The sequence below is a fragment of the Cynocephalus volans genome, chromosome 6 (assembly GCF_027409185.1).
Source record: "Cynocephalus volans isolate mCynVol1 chromosome 6, mCynVol1.pri, whole genome shotgun sequence".
Classification (NCBI taxonomy): Eukaryota; Metazoa; Chordata; class Mammalia; order Dermoptera; family Cynocephalidae; genus Cynocephalus; species Cynocephalus volans.
The window spans coordinates 38,424,335-38,439,477 of NC_084465.1; the positions used below are offsets into that span (position 1 = coordinate 38,424,335).

The window sequence follows — 15,143 nt, forward strand, 5'->3', positions numbered from 1 at the left end:
AGAAAATAGAAATAAACAGTTGTACTTCTTATCACCTTATTAATAAATTTTCTGCTTCAAACAGTACTACCATAAGATAGAAGCAATGAATGGGACAACAGTCCAGGAGTGCCAATCTTTTTCTTTTACAGATGAAGAAATGCAGTCCCAGAGAAGCTAAATGATATTTTTAAGAGCCACTCAACTAATTAGTTGCAGAACTGATCTTGCAATACCATGTCCCTGTCACCATCCCATACTGCCAGTGTGGTACTTGCTTTTATTTCTTTTGTCATCATTCTCTCACACTTTCATCATTTTGCTGGGAAAACAGCTTCACACATTAAAGTCTCGAGGCTTTTGTTTTCTCTGGGCCTTAGCCATCCCTGCTTACAGGTTTATATCTCACCTGTATATATTTATTTAGCTATTTGTCATTCTAATCTTTTCATATACTTTAATCATTTGTGTTCCCTTTATATCTTTTTCCATTGGGAGTAATTATGATTTCATCTTTTAGAATCTCCTATCCTTCTTGTATCATTTTCAACTTAAAAAAAAGTCTCCATATGTCCTATGTCAAATAGCATCAGCACAAAGAAAGTTATATTTATTGAATCTCCATTTATGGGTTCATGTGTATCTCTTCTTTGAATTAAAAAAAAAAAAGGAGCAGGCTCTGGCTTTTTATTGTTTTTCTTTGTTTTTAGATTCAAGGAACATGTCTATGCCTAACATTCCTTTCTTTTACTACTGCTACAGGATAACATGGTTTTCTTCTCTTAAGCTTCCTCCTTTTTGTTAAGAATTAAAGCCAGGGTATTATTCTTATGCTTTGTCTCCCTTAGTAGTAACTCAAGTATCAGCGGGGTAAGAATTTAAAAGGTGTGTTCATTTAGTAGATGAACTTATAGATCTACGCATGTAGACACCCACATCATGTACTCCACTGTCTCCAAATTCACAACCTTTAATATGAAGTATTGGTGGACACTCCACCTGTTCCCCACATTTCACATTTTCCTTCTTCATGTCACTATTACAACTCAGCAGAAGCAGGTAGGTGCTGATGCACTACAAGAGCCCTGGCAGGCTTTTCATCATGTTTTAGTTACACTCCCCCAAAAGATTACCTGAAGTTTATGCTGGGTCTGCATTGGCCTCAATTTCCTGTGGTTAAAAGATCACCAGAGAGCAAATGAAATTAATTAATCAATTAATTAAATTTAATTAATTAAATTAAATTAATTCCTATTTTAAAATAGGAAGTTTTGCTCACCCAAGAGACAAAAAAGTTTCTGCACTGGGATTCCTACTTGTTTTTTTTAAAAAAGCTAGAAAGTCAACTACACTGCATATTGATAAATTTTTAAAAAAGAAAAAAGAAAAGCCAAATTCTACTAACTCTTTTATATCAGTGTTTGAAAAATCTTACCGATGTCTCCCTACAGGGTAGAAGTGTGCTTCACTACAGGGTCTGAAATCAGCTCCTCAGCCCTCTTCAGTGGCATTACACTGTCTAGTGTCTGAGTGCTCTCACACTGTGTGTTCATCTCTCAACCACCTCAAGTCAAAAAGGGCAGCTCTCTCTTCACTCTGCAGTCACAGTGAAGCCCTTTCTTGGCTGAAATTGCCTCCATGTCTCTCCAAGGCCTTCAGAATGAAATCCAAGCTAGACCAAAAGCCCTTCGAGGGCTGGCCCCTACCTAACTCCCTCAGCACATCAGCCCTTCACTGTCTGCTCCCTCCATCCCTTGGCTCTGTGGGACATGGGACATGGGGTGTTCTCCACATGAGCCACGTCAATTGCGCCCCTGCACCTTTCAGTACAGTATGTCTCTTTGGCTGAAGCATCTTCACTGTCTAGTTCAGTTCAGACACCACCTCCACCAGGAAGGCTTCCCTCACTCCCCCTTGCTGGGTGAGGTGTTCCTTCCATCTTGGGTTAAAGTCTCTTACAGTCCTTATACTTGACAGCAATTGTTTGTTCTCTTATTTCCCTGTTGTTCTTACATGGTGTGCTTTAGTTGTAAAAGCTGCGTTTCTTCATCGCTTTGTACCCCCAAGACAAAACACTGGCTGAAATATAGTTGGTCAGTGTTTACTGAATGGAATCCTAAATTAATGTACTAACATCTCAAATGTCTTCATATTAGCTTCCTTCAATTTGCAAACACATCTAATTTTGCTCCTGGAAGCCAAAAGTGATCAATGCTAATGGATGTCTTAAGGGAGTCCGAAACTTGTTATTTCTCAACATGTGTACTGCATTTATCTTTGTTTATGGTGTTCCAGCAGAATGCATGAAATTGCATTGGTGCTCTAATCTAAATGTCTATTTGAAACAGCAGTGGAATAAAAAAGTGGGAAAGAAAGAAAAAAAAGTAAAAGCTGAAACGAGGTTGAAGAAAAGTAAAAGAATCTGACTAGAAACAAGGAAGGCAAACCACACCTCTTCTGACTCCTTAAGGACCCTTTATTGGAAAGATGCTGCTGAAAGAAAGGTCATCTTGGGGAGAATTACTTGAATTTTCAAAAGTCATAAATGGCTCATAATAGCAAAAGTTCAACACAATAATCTTGGAAGAAACTTATGTAATTATGAGTAAAACTGTCAATTAGATGGGACTTGGAAAACCCATAGGGCAAAATTTTAAATAGGATAGAATAATTTTCAGTGAGAATGTTTTTGATCTAATTTCCTTTGGTTCATCCACCAATCATAACAAGATGTAGTTTTAAAAGGATCATCGCTGTTCCTATGCTTAAGATAGGTCAATTGCAAGTCAGTTCTCATATCTATGATTCTAAAATATTTTCTTACCCTGTAAATGAGGGCACAATGTCATAGTGGCATCTCTATCTACTGATTCACTCATTGACCACAGTTGTTCCAACCACCCTCACACACAGGGCTTTGAGATGGAGAGGGCAAAGGCCTTGCTCTCAAAGAGTTTCTTTCCTGCACTCCCACAGCATGTTTCAAACAGATTCACTGAGCACTGATTCATATCACCTCAACTTACTGTGGGTTTTGTGTGTATGTGTCTTAACGTCTTTCTCCACTAGACTGAAAATTTCTTGGTGACACAGAATATATCCATTCATCTCTGAATCCAGAAGCACCTAAAATTATCTTCAACATAGTACGGGTCCAATAGACCCTTGCTGAAGTAATTTGAAAAATTAACCTAATTACCGTCTGTAATACTTTAAGATTATGAAGTACTAAGTCTCCTTTTTTTTTTGGTCAGGCAACATATTGATATCATCTCCACCAAATACACTTGAAGCTCACATTAATCCAACGCATGTGGCCTTCACAGATGCTTTTGGAGCTATGAAACAACCAAACAAATGAAAATAGAAAACAAACACGCACAAAAGCAATCCATTTCTCCTTCAGAACCTATTTGTGGACTGTGATATGTTGTTACTGTCCCATTATGTGATGCTATCCTCCATGTGGCTGTCGTCAATAACATTTCTCATTTACTCCGTTCATGATATGATACAAAGAAAACAATAGAAATACAGGATTCTGTCTTTAGATTTTTGTGTTGCTGGTTCCAGATGGTGTGAGGTCTATTTGCCCCACCTTCAAAAAGCAATCCAATGTCCCCTTTCAACCAAAGGAGAAAACTTCACTGAAGAAATAAAAAGGACTGATATACAAGAACCTCAAAAGATGTGCCACCTGGGAGTTCAATGATTCAATCGGGAACTTCTACATGACCTTTGTAATTTGGGGCTGGGGGAAGAGCAGGCAACACAAGTTCAGCTACACCCAGAAAAATTCATCTTATGCTGCAAAGCCAAATACCAGATGTTATTTGCAACTTTTGGACTGGATTAACCCCAGAAAGTCTTTGTTCAAGGGCCCTTCTGTGGCTGGTGCCCTGGAGCCAAACACAGCAGTTTCTATGATGGTAATGGCTGGTTGGGGAGGGATGTTACCCTGGTAAATTATGATAACTGGGCAATAAGGATTACTAAAGTCAACATAAATTTAGAGGATTTGTGCATGTGCCAACTCTGTAAATTATAGATGTATGCATTCCATCATCAGAGACGGTAGAAGTTTCTTATGCAAACAGTCCTCATTGAAATGACATCTATGATCAGAACTGCTCGATACATGTATAGTCCATCCCCTGACAGTCTATCATTTGTTCTAAAGTAGCCTCAAAGGCCCACTCCTCTGGGCAGCACTGCCTCTTTGTGTCAACATCAGCAGGGCATCCAGTGCAAAGCTATGCAGGGCCATCATTTCTCAGTGACTTGTGCTTACAGGTCTGAAGCCACAGCCCATGGCATCAACGCAGATAATTATTTTCTTCTCTGAAGCAGCAATGTGGTTCACTTGCCTGTATTTTACACAAGGATTCTCTTCATGCATCTGCCTGGTATCCTTGAACTTTTCCATAACAGCCAGCACAGGGAAGGGAACTGGACAAGGCTTAGAGTCTGTTACTAATTCTTTCTTCTCTCTCAGATGCAGCCTAATCTTCTGGTGGATGTTTTATTTTTCTTATTATTTTTTATTTTTTTTGTCTTTTTTTTATGTGACCGGTAAGGAGATCGCAACCCGTGGCTTGGTGTCGTCCCCACCACACTCAGCCAGTGAGCACACTGGCCATCCCTATATAGGATCCGAACCCACGGCGGGAGTGCTGCTGCGCTCCCAGCGCCGCACTCTCCCAAATGCGCCACGGGGTCGGTCCCTGGTGGATGTTTTAATGGCTGCTTGTGGCTGTGGCATCAAAATTCACATCTATTTGTTTGACTGAAGAGCACTGTTTTGGAGGTCTGGACAGCCTGACACTTTACATCCTGAGGAATACAGATTTTATTCATTGTTCCTGCTGACATCTCACATCCCTTCCATTTCTGCTTACTCCTCAAACATAAAGGGAAAACAGCCTAAGCAAAAGACAGGTCACCAGTGACTGTTTCAAAGGAACTGTGATGACAGTTGAATAATCTGCGCTGGTTATAAGGCCTTGGGCAATGAACAAGGTTTATGAAATTTTTATTTATAATTACATGCTGACTCTGTAAAACAGTATCAGCAAAAGGCTTATTCTCTGAATAGTCTCAACACAGAGTGATTCCCTAATGACTTACTTCTGTTTTCAATCTACTGAGATGAAAGTATTTCCTTCAATGTTGGAAACATGTCCTGTTCTAAAAAGTATACCCTCTGCACATTACCAGATGGCAGATAATAATGCTAATTTAGGAAGGGCTTGATGGCATCAATAAAAATGGTCTTGATATAGTTGTTTCATTTATATAACATTCGTGACTGTAAAAAAGACCAGCTGTGCATTTCAGGGAGGTTTCTGCCCCCAAATTTAGGACAATCACTAAATGACTTAATGGACCAAATATCCAAAATAGCTTGGATTTGTATTTCCATTGGTGTAAATTGTTCAGAGGCTGAAGTTGCTGTGAACCCAAACAAATAATTTGTTTTTTGACCAGGAGTGAAAATCGCTGGCATTCTTCTTTTTTTTCCCCCAGCTTTCCAAAAGTTTAAGAATTGTTTGTAGATAAAACTAAGCATTTCAGTTCTTATCAAACATCTATACATATGTTCTATTAGATCCACAATTAATTTAACAACAGACCATAACACTGCCTTACTGCAGGGCACAAGACTGGGCCCTTATTCTCTCATTTCAACTGACATTTTATATATGATTTTCCATTTGAACAAATCAATGGAAAACAGTGGTAAAGTTCAGGAGTGGTGATCCTGGCTCTTTAAAACAGCGAATAGTTTCTGAACTCTTACTGTTTGTCCCACACTGTTCTAAACCCTTAACATAGATTAAAATACTTTAATCCTCACAACAAATTACCAGCTATGTGATCCTGGGCAAGATACTTAGCCTTTCTAAGCACTGATTCCATTTCCAGAGAAAGAAACCGAGGCTTAGAAGGTTAAGAACTTTGCTGAGTTCACTCAGCTACTGAAAGGCAGAGCCGGAACTTGGCCCATTTCTTCCCCAGGACCTATGACCTCCTTTAGATAGCCCCTTTTAGATCATTAACTAGAGACAGGCAGAACGAGATGCTCCTAAATGTACCCTGCAGCACTCCAATTCACATTCACTTACTCTATAAGATTCTTCTAAAATCAAAATGCACAAATGATAATGAATAAGAAATGCATAAATTCTTTTCCATATTAACACTCTAATCTTTGGGACTTAAATTTTCAACCTAGGTGGCATATAAACTTCTTTGAAAGGCAATCCAACACTTGTAACAACTTTCACTTTGGCTTCTAAAAGAAGGTTCTGGGGACTTAATGATCTTGAAAACATCACTATCTTTATAGCAAATGTATGACTGGAAAAAAAAGATGATAAATCTCAAATTAAATGAACACCACACATCAAATCCCCTTGTGACAAAAGAAATAAGGTACAAGTTGACTGAAGATGGAAAGACAGGCAAATATACATATACTCAGTTCTTAAAGAATACTTAGAAAGGAATCTTAAAGTCAATTTGGCATCACTGAAATTCTGCAACACAGCTCCAGCCTACCTAATTCATGCCTTCGTAAGAGGAGAGAATGGCAGAGGACATCACTTTAGCAAGGCTTACATTTACAGAAAACACATGGGCTTTAGAGCCAGCTAGACCTGGATTTGAATTCCAGCTCCACAATTTTCTAGGAACGTGGTCTTGCAAATAACTTAAACTCACAAAGCCTCAGTTTCTGTATCTGCTGAAATGGAATAACTATCTCCCTGAAAGGTTATTGTGAGGTTATAGCAAATATGTATATATGCTTTAGCACATGGTGGATTCTCAATAAATTGTAGCTAATAATAACAATAAGAACAATGGCATTAATAAAAACAATATAGAAAGTACTGCCAACAGCAGAGAGAACGTAACTGTGATAGTTAAGAGCATGGGCCTGGAGTCAGACCATCTTGGTTTTTATCCTGGCTTTGTTTTCCTCGTAGAATTCACATCATATTTAACAAAGATTGTTCTCATTTGATCTCTTTCCTCTCATAACATAACATCTACATGGCTTTACTTTGACATCTTAGGCTCTTCCTGTAAGCAAGTTATTTAACTTCTTTCTGCATCAGTTACCACAGCTGTAAAATGGGACTAACCACAGCATCTACCAACCACGCTTGTGGTGAGGATAAATTAATTCATCCATGTAAAGCTTAGAATCATGTCTGACACTGACACATAAGAATGCCAGCTGTTGCTGCAGTTGTTATTTTAGTCACTGTATAAAGGACATTACAGGACCAGGACCAACCACCTGGATGAAAACTGCCCACCCATAATGTTGGATAACAAATTGAAAATAAAAGAGTATGAAAACTCCTGAGGATAGAAAGATAGCATTTCAGACTAATGGCTGGAATAATAAAACATGAGAAGTTATCTCAAGGGCAAGATCAAAATTAGACTGCAGACTACAAGGAGGTGTGACTAATTAACGGATAATCCTACTAGGGACCCAGGGTTTTCAAAGTGCTTCACTGTAAGAGGTGTTTGTGAATGTCACTAATTTTCAAACTCAAAGTCAAACTTGGTTTTTTTTAAATAGTGAAGAAGAAGAGTGAGACAAGGAAGAAACATTTTGCCTTCCTCCTTTCCCCAAAATATGTTGTTTTTCCCCCCATCTCATGCCATTTTTCTAAATCCTTTTTGTAAAGGTCAGAAAAGCAGCACTAATTCCATTGTGTCACTTCTCTGAATACTACTTACAAAATTCAGACACCTAGCAAATATAATAAAAAAGGATTGCTGTACCCATAACCCATCCAAGAAACAGCTACTGAACCAGAGCATTCCAAATTGCAAAGATAACATATAATCCTGCTGCTTTGAGTGTGGCTCTAGACAGAGGGATGGAGGGGCTAGGATTCAAAGTGCTTTCCAGCATCTCATGGATTAGGATGATGACATCTGAACTAGGGTAAAGAATAGGGTGCCCCTAAAAGCTGTCTGTACTCCAAGCTCTCTAAAGCACCCACTTCCTTGTGCAGGGGCCAGATAAAGGGCCAGCAGCTCAGTCGAGGTTCTTCAGGTCTCCAGGAAAAGTAGCAGAAATGAACTCAAAAGAACACATCTCATGATATGGGGTTAAGAACGAGAGGCATGTTTTTCAACAATCTTGAGTGGTTGCAGCTCACCCAAGAACAGTAACTTCAGCAGCCACTTCATTATATTTCTACTGTAAATGATACAGGCCTGAGCCAAGTCAGCAAAATTCCCTTCAGAATTCAATTGGGGTTAGGTCATTTGCACTCTATTGACAACTGCTGAATTCAAAACCCCTAATGAGGCATCTCAGCAACAGTATGTGTACTGCCACTAATGAGGCTCTTTTTCCATGAATAATGAAGAAGAACATCATCTCTGTTGCCAGGTACACAACATAAACATAGCTCAACACAAGGGCCTTGGTATGGTGAGTTTGTCCATTTGCAACAAAGGAATTTTTCAAAGTGTGAGCCAAGTTTTAGTTGAGGGTGGGATGGGCTGTTGTAACAAATAATGTGAACATATGTTATTAGAATGTAATAAGTCAGCTTTGGGTTGTTGTGGAACACAGGCTCTGCCATGAGATATATAGAGACAATGGAAAGCGCCAAGTGAGTTTATTTCTATATTTTTATGATCAGTCTTATAACACACAAATGATGATTTCTGAGATCTTCATGAAAGAAGCCTTTGAGACCAGTGATCCCAAAGGCTCTGTTGGTTAAATCTTGATTTCTTAAGGCTTGATATATCAGGTTGAGTACAGGTCAGTGCTGGGGATGAGAACATTGGAACCTTGCTATGGCACTGATGGCTATGGGGTGGCATTTGGAAAAGTGCACTGCTACCTGAACCCATGGGCATGGAACTGGGTTCCTTTAATACTAAAGATCCTCAGTGTAGGAGCACTTTTCCTACAAGGCAGCCTTACAGTTTAGACCCCCAAGCTTAGACCATTGTTTAGCTGAACAGTATGATTCCAGTATATAAACAGAGAATAAAAGTGAGCTGATGTGAAGGCCAAACAGTCTTTATTTTGTTTACTTTAAAGTGCTCCACAAATACTTTTCTCTCTTTCTAAAATGAGTTCCATACTAGGTAGCCTATATCTTGTTACACAGGGTGCTCGTGTTTGTACAGACAAAGTAGTGCCATCACTGGCCAAGAGCTTTTAGTTTCCATAAATTTGAGCAAGAATTTGAGGAACTCAAAACAAAAACAAAAACAGCCTCACAATGCCTCAGTTCCCCCACTGTATGGGATAACAACTCAAACCCATTTCAGAGATTCCTCATAAAGAACCGTGTGTCAAAAATAAGACTCAAATGGTATAGTTTGCTCTATGTAATTGATGAATTCCTGAAAATTTGTGATCTAAATAATTCCCTAAATTCACTGAAGAAGCTTACTAAAGAAAGAATATTTTACAAAGCCAAAAATGATTACATATATAAGTAATCATTCCCTAATATCCACTTTATAGGCAAACACATTTATTTTAGGGAGATAGTTATTGAAATAAGACAGAATAGTATTAAGTTCTGCAGAGATTCTAGTAGCGAGGTCATGGCAGGTAATTACGTGAACGCTTTTTCTACCATTAATCACATAATGAATTCATAGATAATGGCAATATGAGCAGAAGAACTTTTAAATCTCTAGGATGTGCCAGTTTATTTTCTTGATTTATTAAGAACAGGCAAAATGGAATAAGTTCATGGGTGAGTAACCAGAATGATGAAGGGACTTCAAATCCCACCATGTAAAGAAATGGGGATATTCTGCTAATGAGAAGACTTGGGATGAAGGAGACTTGATTTCATCTTCAAATATGTACTGAGCTGACACATGTACAAAGGTTACTAGCTGTTCTATATTGCTTCAAAGGGACAACCTGACCAACAGGTAGTGGACACAGTGAACTGATATGGGGTCATAGCAAGAGCTCTAACAGTCAGTGCTGTCCTACCAGGAGATGTGCTGCCCACAGAGTGCTGAGTGATTCCTGACCACGGAAGTGATAAAGCAGAGTATACCAAACTGCCTGACAGGGACAGTGCAAGGGGAGTCTGTAGGGAGGGAAAAGGAATGGAGCACAGGCCAGAAAATGTTTCTGGCTCCTACTAACCATGAAATTCTAAGATTCTATAAAACACCATCATAAAAGTATAAGGTGAAAAAATTCTGTAAGAAGATAGTTATCAAAGTGCTGTGCTACTTGAAATGAACCTTTCAATCTAATTACTGGAATACATCAAAAAGAGAGGAATACTGAAATACACAAAAATACCCAAGGACTTACCATCATACTTTGCTAAGACTGCCTGAACATCAGCATATGCTTGAAGTTCCAGAAGGGCTTCTAAAAGGTTTTCATGGATGTTGAACATGCTCAGAAGGGGGAACTCCTTCATTAACTAGGAAAGAAAAAAAACAAGGAAAAATTAATATATTATATATTTATTGTATATATTTTAAGGTACACAACATGATGTTTTGATATACATATACATAGTGAAATGATTACTGTGGTCAAACATTTAAAAAAATAAATATTTACTTTTTAAAGTACAGTAATGAATTATAATATACTTATATAATAAAAAAGTATAATGTATTCTTAAAGGTATAAGTAATATTGAATTGTAAGCTTTTACACCAATTATTTTGTAAAGTATTAAATGCTTCTGTTTTTTTCTGATAAGGTAGGAAAAAATCCAAAAGAGAAGTATTCATAAAAGCTTAAGAAGATGCTCAATAATAACAAAATGCCAGACAGAGACCAAATAAGGTGAAGGCTGAAAAATATCTCATAGGCTTTAACAGTAAGGTCACTGGTAACCTGTCCAGAGCAGTTTGGATGGAAACTAGAGAGCAGAAGGGTAAGCAAATAGGCACTAGTCTTTCAAGCAGCCTGGTGGCAAAATTAAGGAGAAAAAGTAGGAAAGTAGCTAGAAGGTGACATGGGTTGAGAAAAAAATGCGTAGATAGTGATAGTGTAGATGGAAACTCACGAGTTCCTGCCTAGTGGTCTCAATATAACAGGAGTCAAGATCATCTTCTGAGACTGAGAGAATAGGTGGCAGGGAGGAAGTTTAAAGACAGGGGTGAAAGGGTAGAATAGCCACAAAGGGGAGGACTGCTTAGGGAAACAAACAAGGATTGCTAAGGCCATCTTAAGGGCCTATCAAATTGGAAAGCATTGGCTTATAGAGGCTAAACTGCCATGGCTGTCAAGTTTTAGATAGCAGTGGTCAGCAGCCCAGGTACAGTAGTAAGATGTCAAATGATTAGGTTGAGCCCGGGCAGACGGAACTAGGTTCAATGAAAAGTCAAAGACCAAGAGAGTTGACTAGAATGGTCAAAGAATGATTAAAGGAATGGCCCAAAGGACCTAGACTGGATGGGGAGGAGAGGCCCAAAGGAGTTAAAACATATAGTAGTGAACTTCACTGGAAAGCAAGAAGAAAGACCAAAGGACTAAGAATTTCAGAATAAAATCTTATTTTAGAGAAGGGTAAAATTTCACCTTAAGAGAAAGATAACCACGTTCTTTATAAAACAAAATAATATACATAATTTCCTCTATGGATAACTGTTTTCTATTATAATATAATGACCTCTAAAAAAGTGGTAACTCTTTGATGTCAGCATCTTTAAAGCATTGTGCTGAGAGAAATAATACTCAAAAACAAGCTAATTCACTACTAAGCAATAAACTGTATTAATTATCCATTTCTTCCTTCATTAGGAACATGTACCATATTGTTTTGTTTTTAAAGCCGAGAATCATTTAGCATATCTTTAAAAGTAAATAATTTTATGCAGCCCCAAAGAGCATCAAATTACCAATGAAAAACACCTATCAAAATGATTATGTATTCAATAAGACTGACAGACTGAACCCCCTAGGGAAGCCTGCAGTATTTTCATTGTCAGCGAAGGAAGTGGAAAAGACTATACCACACATTGTTGATGTTCTGTAACCAATAAAAGTATTTCTTGTTCTGGTTCACTTTGATTCTGGTTGACATCACCCTTTGATTTTTTTTTTTTTCTCTTTCTAATTAAAGCTTGTTAGAATTAAAGCTCTCTGTCATTCAGCATTTGGCAACACAATAAAGACATTCTCTAAACTGCAACATTTAAACATTTATCGTTTTCAACCAATTCTTCAGGTAACGATCAAACTTCAAGGACACAAGTCAAATTCTGTAATTTTAAATCTACAATTCCAAATACTAGTTGCTGAAGCTCAAAAAAACTGAGTCTTATTAAAACCCAGTGAGCCCACATGAGCAAACATGAGGTCTCAGCTGGTTTAAACAGAACTTGAAGTAAGTTGCTAGGGGCTTGACCAGCAGTGCTTTCATTGGAAACTTGGACAGAGTATACCATGTCCAAAAAATAATCACCAATAAAAGGATTTTAAACATGGCAAAAAGCAAATGTTGGAGAGGTAATCGAAGTCATATGACAATTTGGAAATCTAGCTTTCCTTATTTAATATAAGCAAGAAGAAAAAGTGAACCCTCTGCTGCTTGACCTCTGCATCGTTGAACAGTTTGATGACTTTTTCCTTGAAACTCTTGACTCTCTTGGCTTCTTCAACACCATTCTCTTTTGGTTTTCTTCATACTTATCTCATAGTGCCCCTTCTCTAGTTCCCCCTTGTCTGCTACTTAAGAGAAACTCATCTCTTGGGTTATGTCCCATGTCCTCTTATAAACACCCTGATCTCTAGAACTACATTTGTGTCCAGGGTCTCAGCACCACCATCTTTATGAGGATGGCTCCCTAACATTCTGCTCGGAACTCTTTCCTAAGCTATTAGATTAATTTATAAACTAACTTCCTGACAGTTTTACCTTGGTAACCTTAAAGGTAACACACACCTAATACTGAGCTGACAATTTCCCCCTTCCCAGGCTAACCCTCCAAACTGCTCTTCCTCCTTGGTTTTTCCCATCTCAGAGAAGAGTACCATTTAACCCCCTGTCACCCTTCTCTCCCTATGCATTATAGCCATTTTAGCGGCCCCTGAAACCCCTGAATTAATATGTAGAAAATGCTGATAGCTTTCACCAAGTTCACAGAAAGCTCTATTATGCAAACAAATACCTTAAGAATCATTATTCTCTCCTCTTTTCTCTGACCTTGCTGCCAATAACTTAGTTTATGACCTCATACTTTGCATAAATTGCTCAAATAGCATTTCCATTCATACGCTTGCCTCCAGATCACCTCTTTCCAATCCACCCTTTACAATGCTGTCACTTGAGTCCATCATACCCTGCTTAAAAGGCAACCAATGACATGGCTAGACCTATCCAAAGGAAACAGTCAGATGTGAATATAAATTTACAAACAAAGCTGTTTATCACACATTATTTATAATAGTATAAAAATGCAAGCAACTTAAAATGTAACGCACTATGAAACATTTAAGTATAATAATATATAGTCATCATTTGGGCTATTATATGTAGTTGTTAGAAGCTAAGTTCTCAAAAAACTTTTTAAAAGAATTTTTTAAATTTTTACTGAGTCATAATTGATTATACAGATTTTGGGGCTTCAACCTTGACATATGTTGATCAAATCAACATTACAAACATATGTATTGTTACAAATCACACTTATTCTTTTTGCCCCTTGTCCAATCTCTCCCCATCCCGCTTCTCCTTCCCTCCTCCCCACTCTAATTACTTTAGATTTCTTCTCTCTTTCTGAGAGAGTAATGGTTTCTCTGTTGATTTATTGCCTAGGTGATCTGTCCAATGCTGAGAGGTATGTTCAGGTCCCCCAATATTATCTTAGAGCAGATGCTTTTTCTGTCACTCTGGAATGAGCTTTGTGGAGAGAGACATCTTCTTTTCTTTGCTGGTGACTCTCTTTGTGTCAATGCACTCCAGTGGCTGGTGGACCATCTGCACAGTGGTTGTGGAGTCTAGCCACTTTCACGGCAGCCATGGTTATTCTGGTAGTTGTGGTGGGCCACCCACATGGGGGTGATGTTTCTGGCATGCTCCTTACCTAGTTGGTGGTGGCAATGGCAATGTGCCTGGTTGTGGGAAGAGGGTCCGGTTCCCAGCTCTATACCCCAGGACCCCGGGTGGGCCCCATGGCGCTGGCAGTGTGCCTTGTTGTCCCCCATTCTTGGCTTGGTAGCCCAGGGGACTTCTGGTCCTTCTAGGTTTTATAGGTGTTCTTTGGTGAAATAAGACCTTTACTAGTTAATATCAAAGTTTGTTGCTGGTTGTGGGTACTCTGTTTTTTCTTTCAGTTCTGTGTTGGATTATTTGCTGTTCCCATCAGTTAAACTCTGTGCTAGAACTAATTTGTTGTCCTTTGCTTACTTCTAAAGTGGGGGAACTTCCTGTGGGGACCAGTACTTGAGCTCTGTAGTTGAGCTAAATTGCTGCTTTGCTGTTGATTCCCTGGGGAAGGCTTTTTGTGCAGCTCAGGTTTCAATGGTTGACTCTATAGGACTTCCAGGTTTAGTGAAATCCAATGCACCAGAGTTGTGTAGAAACACTGGTCTGGGCCTGAGTCTTTTTATCAAACTGCACCCCATGAAATTCTATATTCCCGACCAGTCTCCAGTGAGTGGTCCTGAGCTGATTGGGGGGGCAGATCAGCTGTCCTTGCTGTGTCCCAGTGTTCTCCTGGTGGGCCCATCTCCCCCACCGCCCAAGCTCCAAATACTTCCCACAGGATGGAGCTGTACGCCGGTCCCTTGCGATGACTCACCAGCCTCTGAGTGGCTCCTTTTTTTCAATTGTCGTGGCTCCTCGCTCCTATGTGGGTCCACGGGAACCCTATTAGAGGTCTTGCTGGTCTGGGGGCCACCAACGCCCTCTTTTCCTCTGCCGCCTCTATGCAACTTCATCCAAAGGGCACAGCTGCAGCTTTTGTCTGCTCCTGCTCCAGGCATTCAGCAGGCTCCTGGAAGTGGCCAGGGCTCGAAATGGTCAGAGAAGTTTTTTCTTTCTCTCATCGTGGCTTCTCTAGCCTTCTTGCACTTCATAGGTCTCTCCTCCTCTTCCCCTGAGCTCTAGCAGCCCCAGCTTGGCTGTCGTTGCCTTTTAATAGTTGTAAATTAGTTGATTTGTGGGAGAGAGTGA

The 15,143-nt window shown here is 39.1% G+C and overlaps 1 protein-coding gene across 7 annotated transcripts in view; it reads right to left on the reverse strand.

The window, feature by feature from the left end:
• ST7 (suppression of tumorigenicity 7) overlaps positions 1 to 15,143 on the reverse strand; it is a 270,032-nt gene that overhangs the window by 46,877 nt on the left and 208,012 nt on the right. For all 7 annotated transcript variants that reach the window (XM_063100973.1, XM_063100971.1, XM_063100972.1 and 4 more), the window contains one exon: positions 10,319 to 10,433. In XM_063100973.1, coding sequence (XP_062957043.1) covers positions 10,319 to 10,433 — 115 coding nt within the window. The remainder of the gene's footprint in view (positions 1 to 10,318; positions 10,434 to 15,143) is intronic.